Here is an 18,425-nt window from a genome sequence, read left to right as displayed (position 1 = left end):
GGGTCAGCATCCCTGGAGGTGTTCCAGAACTGTGGGGATGTGGCACTCTGGCCCACTGGCAATGGGCATGGTGGGGTGGGCTGGGGTTGGACTTGGGGATCTCAGAGGTCTTGTCCGACCTGCATGACTCTGTGACTCTGTGTTCATGTTTGTGGGTTCTGAAGAAATGCAGGGTGACAGAACTGGGTTTAAATACGCCTCCTGTCCACCTTTTCTTTCTAAAAAGTCAAAAAATGCCATGAGAGAGCATGAGAGAGCATCTCCATCCCTATCTAGAGAAGAGCCCCACTTACATCTTAAGAATGCAAACCCAAGCCTTCCTCCTCTTTCCAGCTACATGAAGCAAGCCAGTGGCTCAGGTGTCTTGGTTTGGCTTGGAAGAGGTCTTAAAGCCCACCCAGTTCCAAGCCCTGCCATAGGCTGGTTGCACAGAGCCCCTTCCAGCCTAGCTTTGGTCACTGCCAGGGATGGGGCACACACAGCTTCCCTATGCAGCCTGTACCAGGGCCTTCCTGCCCTCTGAATAAGGGCCATACTAAAGTCAAAATTGATCTCCATGAAGCCTGGAGAGGATTTAGCATTGAGCAACACTGGAAGAAGAACTTCACAGAAGCTCTTCTCCTCCAGTGTGACAGCAAGGATGGTGTGGGATGGGACTGAGCTGCTGTCCCCTGGCATCCTCCATCCTGCATGTGTCACTGCTCACCTGTAAGCACAGCTCTTGCCCTGACCACTGCGTTAGGTGGACACACACCCCAACATACTGCTATGACGTTGACCTTCTTCTTCTGGCAGCTTCTCTTTCCAAAGAGTTTCATGTGCTGCACAGAGGGCATCTCCCTTTGTTGCTCAGATGGCCCCATGTCTGTGCAAGATGCACACGAGTGCACTGGCCCCAAATTTTCACTTTGTTCTTTGTGCCCATGCTCTGTATTTCCCCATCTGAGCTTTCCTCCTTCAGCAGATCCCTTCTTTTCTCAATGTTCATAGCCTGCTCAGCACTACAGTTTCCCAACCCATTCCAAGCAGTGCCCAGCAGGAGCCCTGCACCAGCTTCAGGGTCCCACCCATAACCTTCCCTCCTCTCGAGGCCGTTGTGCAGCTGCAGTATGACACCCGCCTTCATGACCATGAGCAGCTGCAGGCTGATGCTTTGATTGGGAAAAAACTGCAGTTTTCAGCAGAAACAGAACTGGGAACTGTTGTCAGGCAAGCAGGGAAGGCTTGGAGCTCTGCACTGCGGCTGCGCGGAGCCGGCCCCACTGGAGCTACTGCTGCCACTGCTTTTATCCGCCTGTTGCCAAGCAACCTTAAGGCTTTTTTCAAGACATTTCAAGAAGTAAAGGAACACCTCTCCCTGCTTCCATCCAAGAGCAAGCTTAGGGCTCTTGTGTTTTGGTGTCAAGCCCACAAAACAGGCTCATTCTGGGAGCTGTCATTGCCTGGAGCTGGGGATACCTCGGGACAACAGGGAAGACAGCAAGCAGTGCTGGGTTTGTCCCCAAATAGGGCAGTTCCCTGTTTTGGATGTGCTACCAAGTCACCAGGTCCTGTCTTCTGGTCCTCTGCCCTCCCTGGGCTATGCCTGGGATTTCTGTTCCATTGGGATGTTGGAAGCTCAGCTGGTGGCACCTCAATTCTCAGCAGTGCTGTATTTTATTGGGGAAAAATATCATCACAACAGAGCTTGGTGAAGTTAAAATAAAAAGATTCACATCCTTGGTAACCACCTTTGTAAGTATTTACCCTGCAAACCCATGGGATGGGCCACTGGTGGCATATCCTGAAGCAGCAATCACAACCTGACCAGAAGTGGGCTTATCCCTTGTGTCCATCTGCATGGGGATCCATGGCCAGCTTAGCCAGGGTGTTCTCTGATCTTCTGGAGGTGTTAAGAACAGTGGAGATGTGGCACCTGAGGACATGGTCAGTGGGCACAGTGAGGATGGGTTGGGGTTGGACTGAGTGATCTTAGAGGTCTTTTCCAGCCTTAATTGATTCTATGACTCTGATTCTATTTCAAGTTGGATGATGTAAAGTCTCCATCCACATAAATCTCCCTGTCCTGGGCTCAGGCTCCAAGTTGTGCTAAACTTAATCTAATTGCATTGGCTCCTTTCCCTGCACAAATTAACTTTTCTCCAAAATAGAGTCAGAAGATGCTAATGGGCATGTGCTATTTTTTCAACTGAAATCTCCAGTGCTAACAGCTGGGCTTCAAGAATGAGCCCTCTGACTTGACTAGATTTTGAGAAACTTGCTGGAAATGTTCAGAAAAGGGGAACTGAGATGGGGTCATAGCGTTGGCACCTATTGAGGACACATAGATCTGCTGGAGCAGCCACACAGGTGTTCACCCAAAGCCCAGGCTCATCCTTCAGGTTTGAGTATGAGACCAAGCTCTGAATTTTTTACATGTTATCTCTAACAGAGGATTTATCTGCAGAAAGCATCAATGCCTCCATGGCAGCGTGCCTTGGGCATGGGCATGGCACCTTGGCTGTGGTTTTGCCCACTCCCAGCATCTCTCTGCACATCCCCTGGGGTGACTGAGTCCCCTTGGCACGCTAACGCTTCCTCCCCCAACCCCTCTTCTCCCCACAGGGATGTCAGAGCTGGAGATGGGGGTGCCAGATCACCAGTTTGGGCAGCCAGGCATGGGTGAGCAGATCCCGTGGACAGATAACAGCATGGCGCCCATGAACCGAAGCACGCTGAGTAAACCTGAGGAGTAAGTATTGCAGCTCGGTGGCTTCCTGATCTCATCCAGCAGGACTCTGGGATGCTCTAGCAATTTCTGCCTCTATAAACAGGGCATGCACCATCATTTCTTGGTCCAGACTCAGTTAATCCCATATATCCACATTGAAAGTCCTCGCTAACCAATACTGCAGCTGGAATTCTCCCACATTTTTCTTTCTGGGGTCAGCAGTGGCATCTCGAGAGCCATGGGACAGTTTTGTGTCTTCATATCACTGCAGCTCTTTGCTGTCCCCATTTGCTTGGCTTCATCTGGAAGGTCCTCTTTAGGTTCTTGCCCTGTGGAGAAGCCAAGGAGTCATCACCTCAGCATGCAACATCATTTCTTGGCTGTAAATGCCATAGCAATGCTATTGCAGGAGCCTGGAGGTCAAGTATTTTGGGGCTGAAGGTGAGGAGGGCAGGGAGCCCTGCTGGTGGTGCTCTCTGCTTGATGCCATACAGGGGTCACAGGGTTTCCTAATTCAGAAGCTCTCCAAGGCATCAGCATTAGCAGTGTGGACAGAGGCTGAGTCCCTCCCCATGCCCAGAGGTCAGGTACCTGTTAGATACATGATGAGCTCTGGGAGGATCCTTCTGTGGCCCTTGCTGCCAAAATCCATGCATGGGTTGCTAATTAAATCCTTCACAGATAAGCAAAGCTTCTGTTCTCCTGCCACAAAGAGCAAATGTATAAGAATTGTATTTGAGCAAGGCATCTTTGGATTCATTTCTAAAAACTCTTCACTCAGCCCAAGAAAAGAATTGCCTAAGTGGTCTCTGCTGCTGCACATGGATCTTGGATTTTGGCTGGAAAGATTCAGCCTCTCATTGCTTGAAATTGCTGGGAGATAAAACCAATCCCTGTTTAAATGAGGAGCATTTACAGCAGCTCGAGTCCTTGCTGCAAGGAAGCAGCTTCCCTTTTACATCTCAGTGGTGTTGCAATTTCATCATTAGTGTGAGATCCGTGGGGCATATCCAGCAAAGGGCAGAGAAGTTCTAAAAATCAGTCTTGGTTTTAAGCTACAAATGTTCCTTAAAATACTGCTTCACTTGCTTTATCAGGGGAAAATGACCTTACCTTACTCAGCAGCCCTGTGCTCCGAGCACAGAGCCAAGCAGCCTTGCTGGTGCCCAGCTCACTTCCCACCTCACTTCCCTGCAGTAACTTCAGTAGCCTTATGTCTGATGCAGCTCCATAGGTGAGAACTGCCATGGCAGTCTCTGGAGCAGCACTTTGAGTCCCCAAGAGCAAAAAGCAGCCACTGTGTTGGAGGTAAGGCTTGCTTCTCAGCATCCCCTTCAAGAACTTGCTTCATCACAAGGAAGGGGTTCGTCAGCCCTTGCAGAGGTCTTCAGGCTCTGCTTTGGTACAACAGACTTGAAAAGCAACGGCAGAGAAACAGAAGAGAGCAGATTCCTCTATAAAGCCAGAGAGGAAGTCTAAAGTCAGAGGCTTGGCTGGGATCTGTGCACTTCCATCTAGTGGCACAGCCATAAACTGCACCGATAACATGCACGGGTTGTTCTGCATCGTGTGCCTTCAGCTGGTGTCCAGCTGCAGAGCAACTCCTCTCTTAACTCCGTTACCAGCAGAGCTTTTGCTTTAGGGGTTGTGAAGGTTTTCCAGCTGTAAGGTATGTATCCATCACCAGAGCTCCTGCCTTGCTCAGTGAGCTGACCCACCTGGCCAAGGGGAGCTTCCTTGCAAGTTCTCCTTGTCCCCGGTCCCTCTGGATCTTCAATTCTTGATCAAGTGGGATGGTTACAACATGTCCCCTTCTGTGCTCTGAGCCTAAGCGCTCTGTGTCATTGATGGAAGAGTGGTAGAGGCACTGTGGTCCAGGTCCAAGGCACCTTGAACCACATCCAGGGTGCTGCAGGCGGCTCTCACACATATTCCTCTAATCCCCCAAGATCAAGAATGTCACCCAGGGCCTGGCTTGATGGCCACAGCACTGGCATGTTTTGCCAGCAGAGACGCCCTCGGTGTCCAGGACATCTGTGCTGGGCAGGAGGCCTTTGGAGGCCATGCCAGAGATATGTTTTATAGGACTTCAAGCAGCATTTGACACCAAATTCCTCCCACCTGCCAGCATGGGGCTGACCTGCATGGAGTGCAGCACACATGGCGCTCACTGGAGGTTTATTTCCTATCTAAGGGTTGTATTGTCCCATGGTCTCCTTATAAATCATCCATGCAGAGGTCTGTGGTGAGCCGAAGAGACATTGCCAGCCTGCATTCATCCTCTCATTGCCTGTTAATGCAAAGAAAAACTTTGTCCCCCACTTTCTCTGCAGGATTGATGGCTTTGAGCAGCCAGCTCTGATCTTTGGCTTTGGCCCTCTGAGTGGTTCAGTACAAAGCAGCCAGTAGCAGAGACCTGGGCCTTAGGAAACCAGCCCTGCTTTTCACCTCCATCTCCCTGCTTCCCTCTCTGCCCCTGCTCTGTAGTGTAAGAAATCCCAGCGCCCAGTATTTCTTTCCCTGGATTAAACTGCGTGTGTTGGCTGCAGCACTCTCGGTCCCATTGGCTTCAGTTCCTTACTGTACATCTGGTCCTCATCTGGAGCTAAAAGGATAAACATGTCTGCTGCTTGGGAACTGCTGGCATGCTCCAGTTCTCTCCTTTGTGTCTCTCTGTGAGCGTGATGTGCCATGGCTCCCTTCATTGTGTCAGACCCGGCAAATCCGATTGACTCCAATTAGTCACGTCATTGGAATGTCTCTCATTACATATTAATCTTATTCCCAAAGAATATTGAGCGAGCTTGTCAGAAATCTTCTTTTTGCAACTAAAAGGTTCCCTCTGCCTTCAGCTGTTTCTTTTCCAGCTGTCCCATCTCCTTCCCAACCTCCCCGCTCCGCTCCCTGCTCACGTTGTGCTCTGCCTCCCACCGCCCTGCCCGTAACTCCTGCAGAGCAAAAGCACCAAGTGGTTCTCCAGAACCCCACTGAAGCACAGTGCTGGCTCCGTTCCCCGTGGGATTTCATCCTGGCAGTGGGGTGATGGGTGGGAGGCCAACAGCGCAGTGCGGAGCGGGATTTTCTATGGCTCAGCCCCGCTGCTGCTTTGACAACCCTTCACGTGTCTCCTCGGGCTTTTGTCTCCGCAGCCCCTGCATCACCTCGCAGCTGGATGAGCTCCTGTGTCCTCCCACCACCCCGGAGGGCCGCAATGATGAGAAGGCACTGCTGGAGCAGCTCGTGTCCTTCCTGAGCGGCAAGGATGAGACGGAGCTGGCTGAGCTGGACCGAGCCCTCGGCATTGACAAACTGGTGCAGGTAGAGAGGCTCAATGGGTTTGGAAAGAGGTCGGGGCCGGGGTCAGGTCATACAGTCATAGAACAGCTGAGGTTGGAAGGGACCTTAAGGATCATCCAGTTCCAGCAGATGCTGAGCTCTGACATGAGCGTGGAGGAGGATTTCCAACATCTGGTCACGGGAAGCCAGATGTGAGTGGGAAAGCGCATCAGATTCGGAGAGGATACTTAATCCTCTGCCATTCCACTGAGAAAAAAAAAAAAAAGTTGGAAAGCATCCCCATGAAATCCAATAGGCCGTTCTCGGCTTAAAAACGCCATCCCCCATGAGAAACGTCAGCCCTTCAAAGGGCAGCTCATGTGTCGGGGCGTGGGGAGGGCTGGCAGCCCGACCCGCTTCCCCGCCGCGCTCGGGGTTGGGGCGTGGAGGAGCCTTCCAGCTGGAGTCCCACAGGCAGAGATTCCTGAGCCTTAATTGTGCTGCCTAATAATATAGCTAATGGCCTGGCTGGTATGAGAGCCCGCAGCCCTCGCTGTTGAGATTGGCTTACACTGCAGCTGCCCCTCTCCTCTTATTTAACCGTGGAAAAAAATGACAGTTTTGCTCCAGCGTTGCCATCTGATTCAGATAGCACCAGGGCCCTGGCTACAGGCGCCCGTGCAGAGGCATCTGAAGGATTTGGGTTGTTCTAAATAACAGGGCATGGCCAGGGGGAAGCCTGAATTTAGGCAGAGAGTAAGGGACGTGGAAGATGAGATGCATTGCTCGGGTTTTTTTCATAGAGTGGTTTCTCTTTCCGCCCTGTGGTGCTCACGTGCTTTTTCCAAAACAATGAGCAGAACTGAAAGCCTGTGAATCACAGAATCATAGGATCATTCGGGTTGGAAAAGACTTCTCAGATCCCCAAGTCCAACCCCAACCCACCCCTCCATGCCCACTGACCACATCCTTCAGTGCCACATCCCCACAGTTGTGGAACACCACCCCCCAGAGATGGTGACCCCACCACCTCCTTGGGCAGCCTATGCAGGACGTGTTACTGGCAGGTAGGACTTCACATCCCTGGGGAGAGCTTAGGGATTTACTCTGACTTGAAGTTTTTGCATTTGAGGCCCAGATACTTCAGTTCCCATCCAGTGCTCTGGGCACTGGGCAGGCACATGGTTGCCCTGGAGATGCTTTGTCGCTTCAGGACATGAGTGGATCTCCTTGGCTTTCCCTGAGCTGCCTCCATCCTGGGGGGCTTGGGCTGTTTCCCTCTCCTCCACATTACTGAGGACATGGGGAAAGGAAGAGCTGCAGATATCTGCACACAGTTTCATCAGTAGATGGGTGGAAAGTGGGTAGTTTGGAGAGGAAAGATGAGAAAAGCCTCAAGTCTGGTTGTAGGCTGCTGTTCTATGAGCTTGGAACCCAGTCCTTGAGCCATATGTATTCCATCTTAATTTATGGAAGAGGGAAAAGAGCTGACTATGTCCCATGTTCGTGTTGATGCTCCAAGTGTGATGCTCTGCCCAAAGAGATGATGCTGATGAGGGCGGTGAGATCCTGGCACAAGCTGCCCTGAGAAATTGTGGGTGCCCCATCCCTGGAAGTGCTCAAGAACAGGGTGGATGGCTTTGAGCAACCTGGTCTGGTGGGAGATGTCCCTGCCATGGTTCCTGCCATGGTTGGGATTGGATGGGCTTTAAGGTCTCTTCCACCTCAAACCATTCTAGAATTCTGTGATTCCATGACTTTGTGGCTCCACGATTCTGTGGTTCTATGATTCCATGATTCCATGATTTTGTGTTCTGTGATTTCATTATTCAATGATTCTGTGGTTCCGTGGTTCTATGATTCCATGTTTCTATGGTTCTGTGACTTCATTATTCCATGATTCTGTGGTTCTGTGATTTCATTATTCCGTGCTTCTATGATTCCATGATTCTGTGGTTCCATGGTTCTATGATTCCGTGTTTCTATGGTTCTGTCATTTCATTGTTTCATGATTCTATGGCTCTGTGGCTCTGTGGTTCTGTGATTCCATGTTTCTGTAGTTCTGTGATTTCATTATTCCACATTTCTGTGGTTCCATGGTTCTATGATTCCATGATTCCGTGGTTCTACAATTCCATGATTCTGGGTTCCATGATTCTATGATTCTCTGATTTTATGGTTCCATGATTCCATTGTTTCCATAATTCCATGAGCATTGAGCACACCACAATCCATCACTGCTTTGGACACAGAGAGATGAACCCCAAGCCCGTCTCTAAGGACTTCTTTCCTGGGGTCCTCGCTCCAAAACAAGCCAGCAGAAATCACTCCCATCCCTCCAAGATTATCAGAGCCTTGAGGAACGATGGCTAACCCCACTTGGGATAGCTCTGGCCTTGAGCTGTGCTGGATGGGAATGGCTGCAAGCGGGGCTCCAGCATAAAGATTTTCCTCCTCCTTCTCCCTTCCAGGGCGGCGGGCTGGAAGCCCTGACAGAACGGTTCCAGCCCCAGCAAGCCACCCCTCCTCTGATGATGGAGCAGAAGCCCGGCATGTACCCCCAGCCTTACTCCTCAGCATCTCCCACCACCAACCTCCCTGCCGCCTTCCCCGGCATGGTTCGGCAGAAGCCGTCCTTCGGTCCCATGCCGGTCCAGGTCCCGCCGCCGCGCGGTGCCTTCCCCACCACCATGGCCATGCAGCCCCGGCAGACGCTCAGCCGACCCCCCACGGCTCCCAACCAGCTGCGACTTCAGCTGCAGCAGCGGCTGCAGGGCCAGCAGCAGGTAAAAGTCCCTCCCTGACCCCCAGCTGGATCCGTGGGTGGGAGGGATGCGGCGTCCTCCCCGTCCTGCAATGAGGGGAGATTGCAGTCGTAGTACCCTCGAGTAGCCGGAGGGTGGGTGGATGCTAAGGGAAAATATTGCTGGAGCATCTGCATCTGTAGCTGGAAAAGCTTCCTGACTGTCCTCCCTCCCCTGCAGCTGATCCATCAGAACCGGCAGGCGATTCTCAACCAGTTTGCAGCCAACTCCCCCGTGGGCATCAACATGAGGGCGGGCATGCAGCAGCAGATGACCCCGCAGGTAAGGGGGATGCAGCCTGGTGGCAAAGGCAGATCAGTCCCATCTGCTCATTCCCTGGGGATGGGAACATCACCCACCATGCAGAGGAGTGGCTCCAGATGTGCCTTTGTGATTCTTTTTCCTCCCCTTTTACTCCATTCCCTACACTTGGGTAAGGCACAAAGACCTCATTATAGCTTAGAGACAAACGTGCCAAGATCGTTAATTGAGAAGGATCTTTGGAAAATAGATGCCATCCTTTAAATACCACAATCTCCAGTGAAATCTTCTTAATGATCCTGCAAATCCCCAGGCCCTAAAGTTCTTGTTTCACTTCTAATAAAGTGGATAAAACATCTGCTCCCTGCAAGGAGGAGTTGGAAAGCGTAGCTGAGTTCTGGTAACTTTATTCCACTTCTCTGAGAAGCCTGCAAGTTTTGTTAAGCATCACAACATCTCTGGTGGGGAATATGAGCTGCAGACAGAGGGACCCTTCCATCAGAGCTGCATTGGCAGTTGTGATGGTTTTGTTGAGTTCTCTCTTGCTGCACTGCAGCTCCTGTGGTGATGGATGGGAGCACATCTGGCCCAGCAGCTAAGGAAGGAGCCCAGCGCCAGGGGAAATGTCATGGGGTGATTTCATGGGGTCAAGGTCAGAGATCCTGGTGTTGGGCACTCCTTGCTGGGAGCCTTCCCTGAAGGGCACAGGAGCAGGTTGCCAACGAGGTTGTGGATGCCCCATCCCTGCAGGCATTCAAGGCCAGGCTGGATGTGGCTCTGGGCAGCCTGGTCTGCTGGTTGGCGACCCTGCACATAGCAGGGGGTTGAAACTAGATGAGCATTGTGGTCCTTTTCAACCCAGGCCATTCTGTGATCCTATGAAGGGCACAAGAAGCGGCTTTTGCTGCATCCTCTAGAAGCGATGATCCAATAACAAGGCAATCACACCTGGTAGCAGAGCAATCATACAGGCTTTCCCATTTGCCTGGGGGACACAGCCTGGATGGGGGCCGATCCTTTGAGATCCTCAACCACTGATTTGTACAGAACATCCAATCTACAGCATTTCCCCAGTCGCTCCTTAGTGCTGTGCTCCCTTTTTTCCTCCCAGCTTCCCTTCGCCAATCGAGGCCGGTTGCCCCAAACAAGGGCACGGCTTGTCGTTCCCGGGGCTCTGAGCTGCACGCTGAGATGCAAAGAGGAGTTAACTCTTTTAACATCTTCCTTCCCCACAGCCTCCCCTCAACGCCCAGATGCTGGCCCAGCGTCAACGCGAGCTCTACAGCCAGCAGCACCGGCAGCGGCAGCTCATGCAGCAGCGAGCCATCCTCATGAGACAGCAGAGCTTTGGCAACAACCTCCCACCATCAGCCGGGCTCCCGGTGCAAATGGGGGCCGCCCGCCTCCCCCAAGCTCCCCCACAGCAATTCCCTTATCCTCCCAACTATGGTACGAGCCCTGGGAACCCTCCCACCTCCACCAGTCCCTTCTCGCAGCTGGCATCCAGCCCTGAGGCTGCGTTGGCCAACCGTGGTGGCATGGTGACCAGGGGGATGATGGGCAGCGTCGGAGGGCAGTTCGGTGCCGGGATGACGCCGCAGATGCAGCAGAACATCTTTCAGTATTCGGGATCAGGTAGGTGGGGATGGAGGGGACTGTGTGCCCTTCTTGGAACTCTTGGTCTCTGGGTAGGGGGTGGTTGGCAAGGGAATGGGCAAACTGGAGGGGTGCGGGGATAGGAGAAGAACAGGGATGACCCTAGAAAATCCACGTTTAGCAAATAGCACATGGGATGGATTTTGCTGCCGTTGGGGTTTTGCTTGCATTTACGCCAGTGGGGTAAAAGCAGTGGGGAAGGATAGGCAAAGGGCACAGCCACACTGCCACCATTTCGCACCGCATCTCACTACTCTGCACATCCCAAGCGAAGCTTTCCTGGTTGTATCCCCTTAAAAATAGATAATTTTGGCAAATGATTCATTTCTTTGTTCATTCTTTTCTGCAAAAAGGAAACTACAAAGCAGTTCTCTAAATTGTGCTTCCTTAAATTTATATGCTCTGGAAAAGTCCTTACTGTCGCTGAGATGTCTGAAATGAGCTGCAGCCAGCTCATGCTCCTTGCCTGGTCACAGAGCTCTGATTACATTGGTGAGCCTGTGCAGAGGGGTGCATGGATGATGTTGGGTGCTTGAAGCTGCTCCCATTCAGCAGCAGTGTGGGGTCTCAGCGTGGCACACGTAACCGATGAGCAGAGCTCTGCAGGAACAACCTTTGCCATTGTCTTGGCATTACCTTGGCTATTGTCCATACAGGTGTGGTATGAAATAGGAGCACCTGCTGGTGGAAACCACATGGTGGGGTGGTTTCCCCAATCATTCATCTATGAGTTATTTGAATTTGAGTGATAGAGCTGCTTGAGATGAAAACCAGAGACTCCAAGAGCAGAAGTCACGGGTTTGATGGCAGCAGTTGCAGGACGAGGAGGAAGAGGGGAGGCTGCTAATGGATCGCACAGCTGATGCTGTCTGTCCTTCCTTCTCCAGGCATGGGTCAGCAGAATGAGCCCGCCTTCGCCCCCTCGCTCAGCCCCAGCAGTCCCCTGATGTCACCACAGCTCCCTCCATCACAAAGCCCAATGCTGCAGCCAGCACCGCCTGCACCGGGCTATCAGTCACCCGACATGAAGACCTGGCAGCAGGGAGCCATGGGGAACAGCAAGTAAGGTCATCATGGTGTCATTGGGTGGGTTGGGCTGGAAGGGACAATAAAGGTCATCTAGCTCCTACCCCTACTGGGCTAGGACAGCCTGAGTGGAGAGGTGGGACGTGGGAAGAGCAGACAGGACACCAAGAGCAGGCATGGTGACACCAAGGGGACAGTCCCAGCCTGGCTGAACCTACATCCAGTGTTCTCACTCCATGTGCAAGTCAACCACTGACCCACAGCTTCATGCTCATCTTGCCTTGGGATGGCCAGAAGAACCCAGCACAGTGGTTTAAATCAGTGAGGAGCTCTTGGAGTGAGGTGGCTTCATTATGTCATGTGAAAACTGATAGACTTTGGAAGCGAATGGGAAGAGCCATCAGACTTCTGCTTGGTTTTGTGCAAGTCAGGTTGGAGCTTCAGATCTCCTGAAATGAACAGTTGAAAAGTTCACCTGGGGCTGTGTTGCTTTGTGCCTGCAGGTAGCTCAGCTGACCTTCCCTGGTCAAGCAGAGCTTGGTGTCACCTCACCCAGGGCTTTGCGTTGCTTCCTTGATGGTCCCCTCTCGTCCCTGTTGTCCCTCCTGCCCCACCACATCACAGTGAGGAGCAGAGGGCAGATGTTCCTACAGTAGTCACTGGCCTTACAGGGCTTCCTCAGGTGGCTGAAGCTCCTCTGATGACTCCATGTGCTTCATCCCTTCCAGAATAGGCAGGCAGAGAGCATCTTCCCACCAGCACCTGCCTAACCCTTTTCTCCCCTCTCCATCAGCGTATTCAGCCAAACGGGGCAGACCCAGCCAGCACCGGCCCAGCAGGGAATGTACAACAACATGAGCATCACCGTCTCCATGGCAGGAGGAAACACCAACGTCCAGAACATGAATCCCATGGCAGGACAGATGCAGATGAACTCGCTGCAGATGCCTGGGATGAACTCCATGTGCTCAGAGCAGGTCAGTGCCACTGCTCACGGCCTTCTCCAGCTTACTGGAAGGTTGCTTTCCTAACGGGTCTCCCCAGCTTTGTCAGATTCATTTGTTTCTGTAATTTCTTCATTTACAAGCAGTGCATATCCCAACCTTCACCTGACTGTGGGTTTAGTGCTGGGGATTTGCCACAATGCATTTCCCCTTTCCTGGCCCTTCCCAAGAGGGGCAACAGATGTCCCTGCTCCATTGACACTGCTCTGAGCTGTGTTAGACATGGGGGAGGCTGCAGCCTCTGTGTCCTTAGGGGAAGGCAGAGCATCCCCAGCACCTCCAGAGCTGCTTTGGCAAGGTTTTGGGGGTGGGTTTGCATATCTCCTGGTAGCTGTATCCAAACTGGGAGCATGGAAACCTGCACTTGGCTGACTGTGCCCGGGACACTGCCACCAGCCATGGCCGAGCACTGTGGCTGTTTGAGGCTCTGCCTCTCCTGAAATTTTAGCTGCTGGGGTTTGTTTCAGTGCCATTAAGCTCCTTGGAGCTGCTCTTGGCTCATTGGGTTTGTGTGGGAGTGCTGCAGGCTGGGGCTTGCAGCTTCCCCAGCGGCTTTTCGCCCTCTTGTCAAATGCATTTGGTGACATGCCACGCTCCCTGGAGACCACGTGTCCCTGGCAGCAGCCCAAGGCAAAGTGCAGGAGGTTGAGAGAGAGGCAAAAAGCATCCCAGCCTCAGAATGAGAGGACGCTGGTGCTGCCCCATGGGCTCCCCCTCCCCAAACCCACCTGGGCTCTGGGTTTCCCAGACCCACCCAGCTCAGCTCGAGGGGGTGATGAGTGCCCTGGGGACATCCAGAACCCACGTTGAGATTTGTTATTGCTTCTGACAGGTAAACGACCCGGCGCTGAGACCCACGGGCCTTTACTGCAACCAGCTTTCCTCCACTGACCTTTTGAAAACAGAAGCAGATGGGGCGCAGGTCAGTAAGAAACTGCTAAGCACATCTCAGGTACAGAGAGAGGAGTTTGCTGTGCTCCCAATAAAACTTGAACATTCTCCAGCCATGCCATGTCGGCACGCTTGGCACCGGGCGAGCTGTTAGCCAGGACTGCTTCAGTTTGCAGGGCTTGGTCTGACCCTGCTGGTCACCCTGAAAGGCAGTGGGTGTCCCGTCCCTGCAGACAGCCAAGGTCAGGCTGGATGGGGCTCTGAGCACTGATGGAGCTGTGGGTGTCCCTGTCCAGTGCAGGGAGTGGGACCAGATGGCCTTTGAGGGTCCCTTCCAATTTGGAGATTCTATGTGGTGCTTGGGGACCTCAGAGAGCTGCTCACTGAGCAGAAACTTTGCAGCCGAGCTGGGAAATAATTGAGCACAGGAGGTGCTCAGCACCATCCATCTCCCAGAGCAGCCCTGAGGTGACAGCAGCGGGAGGAGTTCTTTCCTAGGCTCAGGTCTTCAGTCTGAAAGATCCATCTGAAGGATGGAAGGGAAGGCGATTTGGAAGGGAATGTCCGGAGGGAGCGGGGAGGCTGCGGGGCGACGTCTGTCCGTCTGTCTGTCCGTCCGTGCCTGCCAGTCCGAGCGCCGATGCCCGCGGGCTCCGTGCTTTGCGCTCACGCCGCCTGATGAGTCTCCTCCTTTCGGACCACCCTTCGGGCTCCATCCTTGTGCTCACACACTCCGGCACATGGGGACGTGCCACCAACCACCACTCCTCATTTTGTAAAGCAGCTCCGGACCTCGCTTGCCTCCAGTCTGCCCCGTGCCGCTGCCTTATGGCTGCCCCCTCCCGGGATGAGCCAAGCTGATTTTTCCTCTTTTTTTTTTTTTTCCTCTTTTTTTCTTTTTTAATATTTTCCATTTTTTTTTTTCCCAAGTTTTTTTTTTTTTTTTTTTTTTTAATCATTATTATTTTTTTCCGAATGAGCAACGTGTGAACCTTGCCGAGCTCTGATCCGAATGAGTGCAGCGGTTTTCTTTTTGTAGGAAAAGAAGACAGAAGAGTTCTTCTCTGTGGTGGCTCCAGACTAGAGGAAGTCTCTAGTGAGTTTCCACTTCACGTAGTTCCCAGTCCGTCGCCGCCGGCCCCTGCCCCATCCCCGCTAAGAGCCCCTCTTGTCTTTTGTGTCCCAGCAGGTACAGCAGGTTCAGGTGTTTGCCGACGTGCAGTGTACAGTGAATCTGGTAGGAGATCCCTACCTGAACCCGCCGGCTCCCCTGGGCGCCCCGAAAGCCGCCGCGGTGCCGCCGACCCCGCAGGGCCAACAGAAGAGCCTTCTTCAGCAGCTACTGACTGAATAACCGCTTTTCGAGGAATGTGAAAAAAAAAAAAAAAAAAAAAGAAAAAGAAAAAAAAAGAAAAAAAAAAATTTAAATAATGAGACGTACAGAGATATATAAATATATATATTATATATTTTTCTGAGATTTTTGATATCTCAAACCGCAGCCATTCTTCAGCTCGTAGTGTTCGGAGCAAAAAGGGGGGAGGGGGGCTGTTTCATTTTGTTTGGGGGGTTCTTTTTGTGGGTTTTGTTTATTCCCCCCTCTTCTCTCCCTCCTCCCCTCCTTTTTTTCCCCTTCGGTTTCCATTTTTTCCCCCCTTTTTTTCCCCCTTTGTTTCCCTTTTCTCCCCATTTTTTCCCCCATTTTTCCCTTTTTTTCCCCATTTCCCCCTTCTCTTCCTCCCACCCCCTTTTTTTTCCTCCTCGTTTTTTTTTAGAAAACAAACAAACAGAAAAAAAAAAACAAAAAAAACAAACCAAACCACAAAAAAAAAACACAAAGCGTTGGGCGTTGGCGACGAGGCGGGACAGTCGGTTTCATTGAGCCAAACTTAGAGATGATTCTTATTTTTGTAATCAGTTCGCTGGCTTCTTAATCTGGACGAAGGTTTCTCGGGGAGGCGGGAGGGGAGGGGGAGAAGGCAGCTGGAGGACTGCGGCGGCAGCGCAGGAGGAGGAGGAGGAGGAGGAAGAGCGAGCTCAGTTTCAGCTGGATCTGTCACTGATGACGTCTCGGCACGGGGCACAGATGGGGATGGACGTTGGATTTCTGCAGACAAGGCCGGGTTGAGTCACGCTTCAACAACAAACCTTCTCTTCCCTCCACCCCGACCCGCTTGTGCGTACAATCAGCTTTTTCTAGCAATCGTGAGTTTGTCGGTTTTAAAGAAAAAAGAAAAAAGAAAAAGACAAAAAAAAAAAAAAGAAGAAGAAGCAACCTACGAAAGCAAAGAGTATTTTGACCCACTGTTTTTTTTTTGTTTTTTTTTTTTTCCATGTTTTCTGCTGGTTTCGGTCGCCCGATGGAACGGGGGGCTGATGATGTGTATATTGCAATGGGGGAAAAACTAATAGGCAAAAAAAAAAAAAAAAAAAAAGAGAAAAAAAAAAAAAGGCCAAAAAAAAAAAAAAAAGAACAGTTTGGGGCAAAAAACTGCAATAATTTTTAGGGGGAAGGATGGGGGGAGGGTTCTGTCAATTATTGTAGATAAAATTTTCTGATTAAATATTAAATAAAATTAAGCAGTCAGTTCTTTCTGCTTTGATTGTGTTTAACAGCTGAGGTAGCTTAAACTATTTAAAATAATAATAATAAAATAATAATAATAATTGAATTCTCTGTCGGGAGATAGCTTATTTTTTCCCTCGAGCCTGTCACTGTAAATAGCTCTGAGCTCTGTACAAATTTGTTTTCTTCTCTTTTAGTTGGGGGTCGCTTTTAATATTCACTGCTGACTTTTATGAGAGCGGGGGGCGATGGGTTTTTTTTTCCCTCTCTCCCTCTCCAATCGCGCTGGTGTGTGGAAAACAAATGTGTAGCTTTGTTGATTGACATTTGCAAGAGTTAAAGATGACAAAAAAAAAAAAGAAAGAAAAAAAAAAGAGAGAAAAAAAAAAAAAAAGACAAAAGAACCGGAGTTGCCAGCTGACGTTTCGTTGTCTCTGTGCCGAACGCATCCTTGGAGAAATGTGCTGTTGATGGGTGCTGGGGTGATGGGGCTGAGCCATGGAGGGGTCACTGTGGGGTAAAGGTCCTGGCCATGAAGCATCGTGCTTTTGGCCCATCACTGGGCACCACCCAGAGGTGGTGGGTCCTCCCAACCAGCCCCAAAGCCCTACCGTGTTTGGGTCCTTCCAAGTAGCTCAGAAAATCCTACAGTGTTTAGGTCCTCCCAGTTGACCCCAAAGCCCTACAGTGTTTGGGTCCTTCCAACCAGCACAAAAACCCTACAGTGTTTGGGTTCTCCCAACCAGCCCTTGCATCCTACAGCATTTGGGTCTTCCCAGTTGGCCCCAAAGCCGATCGTAGGCCCCCACTCTACAATGTTGAGGTCCTTCCAACCAACACAAGAACCCTACAGTGTTTGGGTCCTCCCAGCCAACTCAAATGCCCTGCAAAGTCTGTTGCTTCCAACCAGCTCCCAAACTCTACAATATTTGTTCCTCTCAACCAGCCCCAAAGCCGTACAGTGTTTGGGTCCTCCCAACCAGTCCCAAAGCTGGTTTGTTCTTCCCAGCCAGCCCAAAAAGCCTGCAATGTTAGGGTCTTTCCAGCCAACTCAAAAGCCTTACAGTGTTTGTTCCTCCCAACCAGTCCAAAATCCCTATAATGTTTGGGGTCCTCCCGACCAACCTAAATGCCTTACAGTGTCTATTGCTCCCAACCAGCCCCCAAAATCTACAGTGTTTGTTCCTCCCAGCTAGCCCCGAACCCTACAATGTTTGTTCCTCCCAACCAGCCCCAAAGCCCTACAATGTTTTGGGGTGCTTTAGCATTGTAGAGGGGCAGAAGGGTGGGTACTTGGGTGCTGTACCTCCTTGCTGGTGGTTTTCTGCCATGTTGGGTGCTGGAAGCAGCGGGTGGGGAAGAGCATCACAGCTGCTGGGGTTCTCCCGGTCCTGCTCTCGCTTTTCTTTCTTACACTTTGTTGAAACGAAGCAGGGATCAGTGGGATGAGGGCTGTGCTGAGTCCCAGCTCGCTGGCTGATGCTGCCGTCTGCTGTTTGCAAAGCTCTTGGCAGGGATTTGCTGCAAACAAAACCAGACAAACAGAGCTCTGGTTGGAGTGAGCCGCGGGCTCCAGCTGCTGTAGGGTCACCGTGTCACAGTGACCACAACCAAAGTGCCACAGCCTGGGTGACACGAGGTGGGGACAAGGGTGTTGGTGAGGTTGGCAGCTCATGGTCTGTGCGCTCCCCATGGGGTGGGGGGGAGAAACAGTTCTGAAATGTCAGAGCCATGGGAGGATGCCTCATCACAGTCCAACCAGCACCAAAGCAGGAAGGATCATGTTAAATTCATGTTAAATGAGACAGGGGAGGTTTAGGTTAGATCTTAGGAGGAAGTTTTTCAGCCAGTGGGTGGTGAGGCACTGGAACAGGTTGCCCAAGGAGGTTGTGGATGCCCCATCCCTGCAGGCATTCAAGGCCAGGCTGGATGTGGCTCTGGGCAGCCTGGTCTGCTGGTTGGTGACCCTGCACATAGCAGGGGGTTGAAATCAGATGATCATTGTGGTCCTTTTCAACCCAGACCATTCTATGATTCTACAGTGTTATGATTCTATGAAATTCAAGCTAATGTCAGACAAAACAAGATCTGCTCAGGAAGCATAAATCCTAAGAAGCACCAGCAGCACTTCTGAGTGTGGCATTCCCTAGAAGTGCCTGCTCTGGCAGGGTGGAGATGCACAAGCAGACTGACTGTATACAGACACAGCGACTCCATGTAACTCACAGTCA

General features: G+C 51.5%; 1 protein-coding gene across 8 annotated transcripts in view; it reads left to right on the top strand.

Annotated features, from left to right (window-relative positions):
- Positions 1 to 16,243, top strand: part of NCOA1 (nuclear receptor coactivator 1) — a 155,623-nt gene extending 139,380 nt beyond the window's left edge. For 5 of the 8 annotated variants that reach the window (XM_031603862.2, XM_090136546.1, XM_090136545.1 and 2 more), the window contains 9 exons: positions 2,605 to 2,731; positions 5,860 to 6,028; positions 8,458 to 8,772; positions 8,971 to 9,072; positions 10,287 to 10,686; positions 11,595 to 11,769; positions 12,527 to 12,710; positions 13,570 to 13,659; positions 14,815 to 16,243. In XM_031603862.2, the coding sequence (XP_031459722.1) occupies positions 2,605 to 2,731; positions 5,860 to 6,028; positions 8,458 to 8,772; positions 8,971 to 9,072; positions 10,287 to 10,686; positions 11,595 to 11,769; positions 12,527 to 12,710; positions 13,570 to 13,659; positions 14,815 to 14,982 (1,730 nt within the window). In that variant the 3' untranslated portion in view covers positions 14,983 to 16,243. Of the gene's footprint in view, positions 1 to 2,604; positions 2,732 to 5,859; positions 6,029 to 8,457; positions 8,773 to 8,970; positions 9,073 to 10,286; positions 10,687 to 11,594; positions 11,770 to 12,526; positions 12,711 to 13,569; positions 13,660 to 14,667; positions 14,725 to 14,814 lie in introns of all 8 variants that reach the window. The other 3 variants (XM_031603865.2, XM_031603864.2, XM_031603863.2) reach the window with 3 other exon arrangements.
- Positions 16,244 to 18,425: the final 2,182 nt, after the last annotated feature.

Source organism: Phasianus colchicus, chromosome 2 (assembly GCF_987193195.1).
Source record: "Phasianus colchicus chromosome 2, bPhaCol1.hap1.1, whole genome shotgun sequence".
NCBI lineage: Eukaryota > Metazoa > Chordata > Aves > Galliformes > Phasianidae > Phasianus > Phasianus colchicus.
This window is presented reverse-complemented; position numbering and strand designations above follow the sequence as displayed.